Below are 12089 nucleotides of genomic sequence, written 5' to 3' on the forward strand. Positions count from 1 at the left end.
TTATGTTATTTGCCTCCATGTGTGAGTAGATTCATTTTTTCTTAGGGACATGGAGAAACCCTAGCCAAATTATGAAATGAAATAAAGTTTATTGATTGCCTTATTATATTATGCGGTGTTTGTTGGTTCTTATCAATGATGTAGTGTGAAGTCGACCACACAATATTTGCCTTAGATACGTGGGTAAAAATCATCGTTGTATGGTTGGAGGTATGTGGGAATACGGTGACGTGCGCCTCCTTCAATCATGTATATACGAGGATCACAAGGACAAGATTCTATGACCATTACCATGGGGATACCCTTAATTACCGTATCTCGATGGCATGCAACATGGAAAAGGTATGGTTATGTGGGATGTGGAACAATGCTTTTAGGAGCATATTTATAATGGGACTTGTCACACACATAATCAAAGAAAATTTAATATTCTAGTCACCATGTCTAGGCTAGTGGTAGATTCGCAACTTCCCGAGAGCGCTTCCCCTAATGAGTTTCAATTACTTTACCATCAATTGCAGCATCTCAACTCATTTTAATTTTAATCTTTGTTACTTTATTCACATTTGTCAACATCAACCACTTTTGATTTCACATGCTTTGGATTTAAAACACTTTCATATACCTTTAAATGAAGGTAATGAGAGGCAATAAAACCATTACCAATTAGCTCCACCATGGATCCAGTACTCTTAATTTTGAAAACTAGCTACGCATGATCTGTGACCTTCAGAGACATCACCATCAACCACGACATCGGGTGAACCAAATAAATCACCGGCGACTAAACAAAACCATAAAAATCGGATTCTATGAAACTTAGTATATAGTATATGACCAAGTAAAACAACTTTATTTCACTCCTTTGTGAATCTTGATAGTCTACCCCGAGTATTTTGCCTTAGTGGGAATCTGGTACTATTCCCACGGAGTCTAAGTGGCTCGATGCTCATTCCTTGTATATTCACCAAAGTTCCAACATCACATGCAAATAAATATTTTATTTAGATCTCACCTTATATGGTATAACGATTATACCTCGCTCAAGTGGATCTGGCATTCCCACTGGTCTCATCAGCACATGATGGCCGGCCATATCCTTGTAGGTCCTCTTCTTCTTTTACCAAGTCCACGATATTGTCATCAGATTCCCTATCCAACTCGAAACGGTGAATCATCGTGACAAAAGAACGGAATAGAGGAGGGAGCGAGTTAAGCAACAATCTGGTGCTATTCTACTCGGAGATTGGTACACCAATCCTTTTGAGCCGACCATGTACTCAACTAGCTTGGTTACATGTTCCTTCACCGGTCCTATATGCCATCTTGCATATTGACAAAAAAAGATGTTTGACAGCTCTTGTATTGAAAGTGTTGGTTTTCCGTAGCGAGATTCCAGAAATCTGATCATATCATATTGGCTACCGTTGTCAAAACTTGCCCTAGTTTCACATCCATGAATGCAATCATCAGACTCTTAACTTCCGCCTCATCCACACATTCTTCAATGATGTAAGGTTTCATCCCTTCTTTTGTTGGTTCGTAGGGAACCAGAGCATCCAACACATATTCCTTCTTATCTCTGTCAAGGACTTCTCTCAGAATGTCAACCCATTTATGATAGTTATGATAATTATAGGCTAACTTCTCTTGGCTGACCAACATCATTTTATGGTAAATTTATCAAGCTTATCGTGACCCATACTCTCTACACCAAGTAAACAAAATTCACTAATACATATTTGAAAATTAAGGTACACTATTAGCATTTAATATTTTTAATTTCTAAGATTTTTGCCTTTGCACTTAGATCATTAATCCTCGTGAATGAGACTAAGTGACCAAAATCCATGACACAACTGTTGCCATTGATGTGACATCATTGATGGTAGGACCTTGACCATTAGGCGACATTACCAATTGCAACACTATACAACTATTTTTATTCTTTCGACTTATATGTTTCGAGATCATGATAGTCATGCTAAAGCATCAAGGTAAACCAGTGTACTAGCATAGCGTGTGACTCACCACTACCTCTCTCGTACCCATGTGACATGACACACCTTGAAATTACAAATACTTCAAATGGGTGCCTAGCTAGGGAGAACAATAACGACTTAATATTTTTAAGTGAGGGTTCATCCTATTAAATGACTGCCGCGCAAACATGATGAAATAAAGAAAGGATAAATATCACATGCAATTCATAATTTCATGCGATATGGCATAGTCTTTCTTCTGGAACGAACTTTCTTCATCACCATGGTGTAGAACCCTTTGTCTGTGTGAGTGGAGTAGGCATACTTGTTCGCATGCGGGGAAGGACTCCTTGCTCCCGCGACAGTGCGCCACAGGGAGAGCTTCGACGATAGACCATCACCTCCCTGTCCAATGCAAAACTAATGTTACCATCTATAGGAAGCAAAAAACAAAAGTGACAACGCACAAGCCATAAAATACAATCCACTGGCTCTAGCCATCATGCCGTGCCATGATTCACATATCATGAAATAAATTACATAGTATACCATCTCATACAATCTCATCATATTAAACCGATGAGAATACCACAACACATGCTCATCATGCAAAAATGAGCTAGACGACCTCTACACGTTGTTGCAAGTTTTATGTGGCTTGAAGGTTTCGAGGCAAACCTTAGAACTACCTACGTAACCATGAGCATGAACTTTAAGTCGCTAGGATAATGCGCTAATAGGATCCGCACACCCTTTTCATAAGTGGCTCACCCTCCCAACTATAGGGGACCCAACAAACTGAAGCACATGTTTGGTTGAACAACCATCATTCTCAGGAGCTGCATAGAAGGACCGTGGATTACCAGAACATTGTAACAAAGTCACTGCTATGTCGTCGAGCCTAGAGACGCTACAAATTCAAGGGAAGCAACAAGAAAATTCAGAGAACAACAAATGCTCTTAGCACAACACATGCACTAATGCTCGTACAACACAATATAAATATAGATCACAATTGTATCTACACAAAGAACCTCTATGATACCACTGGTAGGGTTCATGCATGGAAAACAGAAAATTCTGTCCTACACGTACTCCCAAGATATATCTATGTATATGCAAATAAGCTTGATCTAGTACACTTACTGAGAGAATGCTAAAGGCTCGATGGCATCTAGAACACGTCTCTTAAAGGCTCGATGACATCTAGAACACTTCCCTTTAACACGAGGCATGCAATGGCGGAAGGTTTGGCTAGTCCGGTTGAACATATAACATGACTCTGCAAAGATGGTGAAATACAAATTGATGTTTTTCACCAATAAAGTTATTTTAGCACCTTATCTTTCTTATACGGATATGTACAACCAAAATAAAGTAGCAAAGCTAAGCCAAAAAATCCTAACTAAAAAAACTTTTGGGAACCATAAAGTTATACCCCATAAGGTGGATACCAACTAGCATAACAAGAAACATATTGCCTATGGAAGCGTAGGAAGCAAGGTTATAATAACATTTCTCGTGAGATACAAATAGGATAGAGAAGATATACATGCCAACACACTCGTCACTATGTAAATAATGGATTTAGCCTACTTAATCCACCGCCCTATCATGACACCTCATAGTATATCATTTTACTTGCTTTCTTTTTGGATTTTACTCTCAGAATAAATGCAATGCGCAAACAACTTTATATAAAGCAAGGGATGAGAAGCCAGTTGGGCCATAGATAGAAGCCAACCCATATACAATCTAATTTTCTCTAAAAAAAGACATTTTTTTTCTATTTTGCCAACAAACCCACACCAGTTCCCGTGAAACAAAGAAGTGAAGCAATTTCAAACAAACTACTCCATGTCCACGCGGCTCCCACCCTCTTGTTACCATGTGGGTACCATTGCATCTGCCACATTACAATTTTCTATCCATATTAAACCCTCATATCCTTGTAATCCCATAGCACAAGCGACAATTGTTGTATATAGGTTATACGATATTAGAGCTCAATTGCGCATGTATGGTACATATGTTTTTAGTTGTAAAATTTTTCTTAGTTGTATTTTATTTTGACTGAAATAACTTGATGTACTAGCCACCACTACTTCGACTTGAACATTTCCCCTATATCTATATAGCCACCTTTATTTTTCTTTGTACCAAATATTATGCGGACATTTGTGTAGGTAAATTTGGTTACCCTATATTCGCCCTTTGGCCGGCCTTTTGGGTCTAACGGGAAACCAGTAAGTACTATTGTTGTTGTTTAGGGTAAACCGAATGGTGTAAAACCGAGTGCCCACCTCTGGCTCTACTATAAACAGCCCCTGCCTTGGTCTAGCGTCTCCTCCCTCGTTTCGCCATTCGCTACGCCCCAAAAACCTCACGCGCTCCTCTCCCCTCCCCTCGCCGGCGAGAGGGGGATTCACACAACCCCACGCCTGTAGCCTATAACTACCCCTGGGATCGAACCTCGTGGGGAGCGCCCGCCGGGATCTAGCTACCTCTCGCCAGTCTCCTCCGTCTTCGCCGCTCTTCAGGCGACCGCGCCGAGGCGAGGTAAGAGCCCTGATCCGTCGCTCTCTGTTGCGGTTTGGGATCCCGGCGATGTCTCGCGTGGTTGATTCCCGTTGGTCCGCTACACTGCCCTCTCTGCGTTTTCATTTCCTGAGATCGGAGATTACTCCAGATCGCGTCGGGTTTGTGTGGGGCTAGTCCCAGATCTGCATGTGCAAGCGGTGTTGCACCTTTACATGGGCTGTCTGGGGGATTTTTGTGACGAAGTATGATGTTAAATTTAGATTCGGTGCGCATTGCTCTGCCGCCCTGTCGCCCTCTGAGCCGTGCCAGAAAGGTGGCTCGGTTTACGACTCTTTGCAGGTATTTGGGGCGGGAGTGGGCCAAATCTTTTCAGACAATTTTCCCCATGTTTCCGTTTACAGAAACACCGCCCGTTTTTAGCAATTCCTGGGTTAGCTATGAGCCAGATGTGACGTTCTCCTTATGCTCTGACCACTTTACGTTCCTACGTATATGTCATGCTTACTGCTGATATGCCCTCTGTTGTCCTAAAGTGTAGTGAATTAATACACATCTGCTGTAGGATTGGAATGGATTATTTTTGGTACTACATAAAGAAGGAAGCAATGAGATCATCTTTCCTTTTGACATATGATCGGTCATGTTTGTTCTTGCTTTTTCACTACCTATTTGCACTAGAAATCCAAGTCTAATGGAAATTATGAATCATGCATCTAAAAATCTGGAGTAATAACTACTTAACTTAATCCGGGTAATAATCTGCTAGTACCTCATTCTTTCCTTCTGATTTCAGGATATAGCTGCCTGCTATCATGGCAGCCACCACAGGACCGTCAGGATGGCTAAGGGGTAAGGTGAAAGCTGTGACTTCTGGGGACTGCCTTCTCATCATGGGGAGTACAAAGGCGGAGATCCCGCCAGAGAAATCCATCACTCTGTCATACCTTATGGCCCCAAGACTGGTAAGATTCTCCTTTTTTACATGTCTAATGAAGGGAGATGCTGAGACTGAGTTGTTGATATTTGTGACACAAGACATCATTATTTTTTTAGTATTTTCTCCTTTTTTACATGTCTATTGAATTGGAGAGTTTGTGCTGCTCTAGGCTCGTCGTAACGGGGTGGATGAGCCATTTGCCTGGGAAAGTAGGGAGTTTCTGAGGAAGCTATGCATAGGAAAGGTACACCATAGAATTTTACATCTAATCGCATATATTCATTATATTCCGATAAAAGATACTTTCTTTTATATTTAAAATGAAAATAAAAACGTGTTGCAGGAGGTCACATTTAGAGTGGATTACACAGCTCCGAATATCGGACGGGAATTTGGTACTGTTTTCCTTGGCGACAAGAATGTCGCTTACTCGGTAGTTGCTGCAGGATGGGCAAGGGTAAGTGCGCTGATTATTTACATTTTCCTCAGTTGTCTTATCTGCCAAGTGTTTTGCTCATTTATCCAATTTGCTTGATCAGGTAAAGGAGCAAGGGCCAAAAGGGGGTGAACAAAGCCCATACCTCGCTGAGCTGCAAAGGTTGGAGGAAGTTGCAAAGCAACAAGATTTGGGCCGTTGGAGCAAGGTCAGCATTCTTAGGGGTCTCAACAACCATCTTTATTAAATTGCATGGTATGAATGTTCTATTGAATGCTGGGTCTCTTTTGTATGCATATCCTCTATCAATTTATAGGAGCCCGGTGCCGCTGAAGAATCGATAAGAGATCTCCCACCATCAGCAATTGGTGAGTCAAGTGGTTTCGATGCAAAAGGTTTCGCGGTTGCAAATAAAGGCAACAGCCTAGAAGCCATTGTTGAGCAAGTTCGTGATGGCAGTACTGTTCGTGTTTACTTGCTCCCAAGTTTCCAATTTGTCCAGATATATGTTGCTGGAGTACAGGTATGCTTCTCATAATATCCTTTGTTTACTGCTTTATGTCTTTCCTTTAGAAGATAAACATTGATAACAATGAAATATAGGCTCCGTCCATGGGTAGACGCCCACCTAATCCTGCCGTTGTTACCGAAGTCGAGGGAACTGCTGATGGCACTACAAATGGTGATGATTCTGGGGAAACTCCTGCACCACTGACTACAGCACAAAGGCTTGCCGCATCAGCAGTCTCTACTGAGATTCCAGCAGATAGGTTTGGAAGAGAAGCTAAGCACTTCACAGAGACTCGAGTTCTGAATAGAGATGTAAGCCACCTTTCAATTTCTTATCCCATCTTTGGTATCAGCATGTATCTCATCTTTTCATCAGTTTTGCTATAAATTTTGCTCCAGGTGCGGATTGTGGTGGAGGGCACAGACAGTTTTAATAATATAATTGGTTCGGTGTATTACCCTGATGGTGACACTGCGAAGGACTTGTCACTCGAGCTTGTTGAAAACGTATGAACTATTTTTCCTTACTCCATTTGAATTCAGATTATTCATCATAAGAAGCAAGCATTGCAATTTTTTCTTGAAGCTATCAGACATTTTGCACTTCGAAATTCTTCTGTAACCTTTGTAATCATACCACTTCAGGGCCTTGCCAAATATGTTGAGTGGAGTGCAAACATGCTAGATGTCGAAATCAAAGTAAAACTGAAGAACGCTGAACTTCAGGCAAAAAAGGAACAGCTGCGAATTTGGACTGGATTTAAGCCCCCAGTGACTAACTCAAAGCCAATCCATGACCAGAAATTTACTGGAAAGGTGGGTTGCACATTTTCATTGACGGTGTATTTATAATGATTCATGTGACCGTAACTAATTTGGTTCATGTTGCTCTCTTCATAGGTGGTAGAAGTTGTCAGTGGGGATTGCATTATTGTTGCTGATGATGCTGCTCCATATGGCAGTCCTTCAGCTGAACGACGAATTAATCTTTCAAGTATTAGAGCTCCTAAGCTAGGCAATCCTCGTAGAGAGGACAACAAGCCTGAAACTTTTGCTCGTGAATCTAAGGAGTTTTTGCGCACACGGTTGATTGGAAAACAAGTATGTATTGGGCGGTTCATATTCTGGCAATGTTAAAATGATGAGAATTCTGTACCTTACTTGAAAGGTTATTAAATTCTCCTTTTCTTTTTTGGTGTTCTAAATATTTCAGGTAACAGTGGAAATGGAATATTCTAGAAGGATCAGCACTGTGGATGGACAGAATGCTATGCCAGCAACGAACATGGCTGATACGAAAGTTCTGGATTATGGTTCAGTTTTTCTAGGTTCACCAGTGCAGGCTGGCGGAGATGACATTCCGAGCACAGGCGACCAGCCTAGAGTTAATGTTGCTGAGCTTTTACTCTCACGGGGCTTTGCTGAGATATCCAAACACCGTGACTATGAGGAAAGATCACATTATTTTGATGCTCTATTAGCAGCTCACTCACGAGCTGAGAAATCAAAGAAAGGACTTCATTCAGCCAAACTTTCTCCTGTGATGCATATAACAGATTTAACAACGGTTCGACATCCTTTCTTCTTCCATTAGTTTCCTTGACAGTTCCTCTGCACCTTTAATAACTTTTATCGATTCATGCCATCTCAGGTTTCTGCAAAGAAGGCTAAAGACTTCCTTCCCTTCCTACAACGGAACAGAAGGCAGGCTGCTATAGTTGAATATGTTTTCAGTGGCCACCGTTTCAAACTGACAATTCCAAAGGAGACTTGCAGCATCGCCTTTTCATTGTCTGGTGTTAGGTGCCCTGGTAGAGATGAGCCTTACTCGAGCGAAGCTATTGCTTTGATGAGGAGGATCATTTTACAACGTGATGTGGAGGTATGACTATGACTATCTCTCAGCTTTGTCTGTATCTCTATTCTCGATATCTAAAGGATACTCATCATTTTGCAGATTGAGGTTGAAACAGTGGATAGAAATGGAACGTTCTTAGGTTCCTTGTGGGAGTCCAAGACCAACATATCATCTGTTCTTTTGGAGGCTGGCCTGGCCAAGCTTAGTTCATTTGGCTTGGATCGGATTGCAGATGCTCACATCCTCACAAAAGCTGAACAGTCTGCAAAGAAGAAAAAACTTAAGGTAACTCATTCAGACTGGAGTACATAATACATGTTTTTGTTACTGACACATTTTATTTCAAGATATGGGAGAACTACGTAGAGGGCGAAGAAGTTACTAACGGATCAGCCTCAGAATCCAAACAAAAGGAAATTCTCAAGGTATGTTTGTGAAAAGATATTGGAGAACACATTTTTGTCGTTTGGAAACAGATGCTGACATGGCTTTGTTACCTGAATTCAGGTTGTTGTTACGGAAGTTCTTGGTGGTGGAAAGTTCTATGCCCAGACAATAGGTGACCAGAGAGTGTCATCCATTCAACAGCAACTTGCATCATTGACACTTAAAGAGGCACCGGTCATTGGTGCTTTTAATCCTGTGAAGGGAGAGATAGTCCTTGCTCAGTTTAGCCTCGACAACTCCTGGAATAGAGCAATGGTATGGCTACAGTTAATTTACTCACCTTGAAACTAACTAAATGTTCTTGTGTCAAGGTGTTATACTTAGTCCAGCAGCTGATTTCCTATAACTTAGTTGAACACTGACCTCAGTAGCTTATTTCCTACAACTTCATTGAAAATTCCTTTATGAGTCTAATTATCCCAAATTTTCCGCGCAAAATATTTACTATGGCATTAGCTTAAGTTCTGCACAAGCACCACCTTTGAGTCAAATTGTGGTCTTAGATCGGACAGTGGTTTGGGCCATTTCCTAGCCACTTAGTGTGATGTTAATTTGGAAAATGCCACTCTCTACTTCAGCGAGTGGATATTTTTGCGTCATTGATGGAGTCATTTGGTTAACTTATTTTACCTAGATGATACTTTAGTTTTTATGTTTAGGCCTTATTCGGTTACCTCAGATTTCAAGTGGATTGAAGGGGATTAAGGGATATTAAATCCCCTGCAAGTCAAAATTCCCCCCAATACACTCCAATACTCTCCACTCCACTTGGTGTGGGGATTAACCGAACAAGCCCTTAGGAATTTAAATTGCTAATTCTAAGCAGAGAGGAAAGAATTACAAATTTTGTTCCTAACTGAAGCATATATGTTTTCATGGATTTATTGTTTATATGCCTCTGAACTTCAGTAATATTATGCAGTGTGGGCTACTTAACAAATTTTTAGTTCGCAAAAATTACTCGAATTTAGTTTTATAGGCAGCCAACCTTTGGTTATTACAAACTATGGCCCTAATACAGTAGAACTATGACCCTAATTTCTATGCCGTGCTACATACTTATATTTTGTTCTTTTTTATTAAGTATTTATTTTAAGATTTTCACAATGAACTTATAGTAAGATATCTTAATGAAGCATTTCCGATATCCTAATGAAGCATTTTGTTATAATTCTTTGTGCAGATTGTTAGTGGACCTCGAGGAGGTGTAGTATCTGTGGACGATAAGTTTGAAGTATTCTACATCGATTATGGTAACCAAGAAGTGGTTCCTTACAGTCGCATACGCCCAGCAAGCCCATCTGTTTCTTCCTCTCCTGCTCTTGCTCAGCTGTGCAGTCTTGCCTACATAAAAGTACCTGGTCTGGAAGATGATTATGGTCAGGAAGCAGCCGAGTATCTTAGTGAATGCCTGCTCGGCAATTCAAAACAATACCGGGCAATGATTGAAGAACGTGATACTACTGGGGGAAAATCAAAGGGACAAGGGACTGGAACTGTTTTCATTGTGACTCTGGTCGATGCAGAGACAGAATCCAGCATCAATGCTGCCATGCTCGAGGTTTGTGTTTCTGACTAAGCATTATGAGTTGCTGTTGAGCTTATGTTTAGTTACTGTGAGCTACTGCAAAGTCTGCTTTCATCTTTCAACAAGGAGCCTTCTTTGTGAAAATAGTTTCACATGCTATGGAAATAGGTTGGAGAATATTGCTTAGGCACTTCTTAGTAAGTTTAACTTGTAATGGGTTCACATTTTGTTCACAGCTAAAGCTTAAGGTACGAGTAATGGAATATCCAGTACATTAGGATTTTTGTGTTCCGTTTGTCTGAGAAGTTAAAACACCTTGATGGTTTGAGGTGTAGGTAGAAAACCAATGGCACTTGAATATCTGGTTAGTAAGTTTCACTTGCTCAGTTTTGCCTCGACTTAGTAAGTTTATTTTTAAGTCATAAATTGCATACGAATCCAAACTTTCAATTGATCTTTTATTCGTGATAGATGTAAATAAAGTTGAAATGTCGCCATCACTTGCCAGCTTACTTTTCTGAGGTACCAGCTATGCTTGTGACATGAGGATATACAGATTACCACTGATAGCTAACTTTTCCCATCTTACATGCCCGTTTATGTGTTTTGGAAAATGTTTTTTCATTCCTCATATGCTTATTCTGTATGTGCAGGAAGGGCTTGCTCGGCTTGAAAGAAGCAAGAGATGGGACACCAATGAGAGGAAGACAGCTCTCCAGAATCTAGAACAGTTCCAGGAGAAAGCAAAGAAGGAAAGGCTACGGCTTTGGCAGTATGGAGATGTTGAATCGGACGAGGAGGAGCCGGCTCCAGGTGCAAGAAAAACTGGAGGACGTCGGTAAATGGGAGAGAAGATTGCTCAAGACAGTATGCTGACTATGGTCATGGTTTACCTATGAAGTTTTGGATACCCAGCAAACTCAGTCGGGAGCTATATAAACAACCAGTGAGAGGACTACATTAATGCAGTTAGAACAGAACTCACCAAAGCGAAACTTTCTCAGTTTGAGCAGTCCTTTGCCGAGTTATTCAGTTTTACATCTTTAAAGTCGAGAGTTAAAATACATTGTTTTTCCCTAAGCTTAATAAGGCTGTTTCCTTGTGCACTATATTTCGTTGTTATCAGGACATAGAATATTGAGAATTGCAGTAAAATTAAATTCAGGATTGGACTTCAATATACAAATAGAGTAACATGTTACTTGTTTCATGTGCTTTGCATGTGACTACTTATATTCGTATTGCATTCGTTCAGTTTTCTTAGTACAGTTTCTTTCCACTTAGGGACACCTAGTTGTAACAAGCAAAGGTCCATTGTCCCCCAAACTTGAGAAACATACTGGCTACCGCTCCCATATGTTTTGGTGTAAGCAATTGCAAAATACCACCAGTTTTGAGGCTTAGGGCTTCAAAATACAACGGTATAACAAAAAGCCATAACATTGTTGCAGTTTTGTTATGGAGGTTGTGAACCCGTGAAGGGGGAGACTTGCATAGGATTTCTACTTTAGGTGAGATCCTAGGATCAACACATAAAAATTGTATTTAGAAATTGTGAAAAAATCTAAAACTTTTATACAACATACCTACGGACTGTTTCTACAAGTCCAAGAATTTTTTGCTTCAAATTTGACTTACAGTTGGAGAAACAAAAAAGATAAATTGTAATGTGAATAGTGTCATTTTGTGTGAACAGTATTCCACACTATTCACACCTAAAATTATCTTTTTTGGTTCTTTAAGTGTAGGTTGAATTTGAAGCAACAAATTTTTAAGGTTGCATATATAACATAGATGTGTATTATTATTATTTTTGAGAATATTTGAACATGTTTTGTCTTTTCAAAAAA

General features: G+C 40.3%; 1 protein-coding gene across 1 annotated transcript; it reads left to right on the plus strand.

The window, feature by feature from the left end:
• Nucleotides 1–4356: 4356 nt before the first annotated feature.
• LOC124692311 (ribonuclease TUDOR 1-like) lies at nucleotides 4357–11448 on the plus strand. Its single transcript, XM_047225649.1, has 17 exons — nucleotides 4357–4541; nucleotides 5317–5485; nucleotides 5630–5704; nucleotides 5804–5917; nucleotides 6000–6104; nucleotides 6213–6419; nucleotides 6500–6718; nucleotides 6806–6913; nucleotides 7052–7222; nucleotides 7307–7507; nucleotides 7620–7973; nucleotides 8058–8288; nucleotides 8364–8549; nucleotides 8612–8689; nucleotides 8772–8966; nucleotides 9895–10272; nucleotides 10893–11448. Exons 2-17 carry the CDS (start codon nucleotides 5336–5338, stop codon nucleotides 11079–11081), a joined length of 2961 nt encoding a protein of 986 aa, XP_047081605.1. The 5' UTR covers nucleotides 4357–4541; nucleotides 5317–5335; the 3' UTR covers nucleotides 11082–11448.
• The last annotated feature ends 641 nt before the right edge of the window (nucleotides 11449–12089 follow it).

The sequence above is a fragment of the Lolium rigidum genome, chromosome 2 (genome assembly GCF_022539505.1).
Source record: "Lolium rigidum isolate FL_2022 chromosome 2, APGP_CSIRO_Lrig_0.1, whole genome shotgun sequence".
In the NCBI taxonomy this organism is placed as follows: domain Eukaryota; kingdom Viridiplantae; phylum Streptophyta; class Magnoliopsida; order Poales; family Poaceae; genus Lolium; species Lolium rigidum.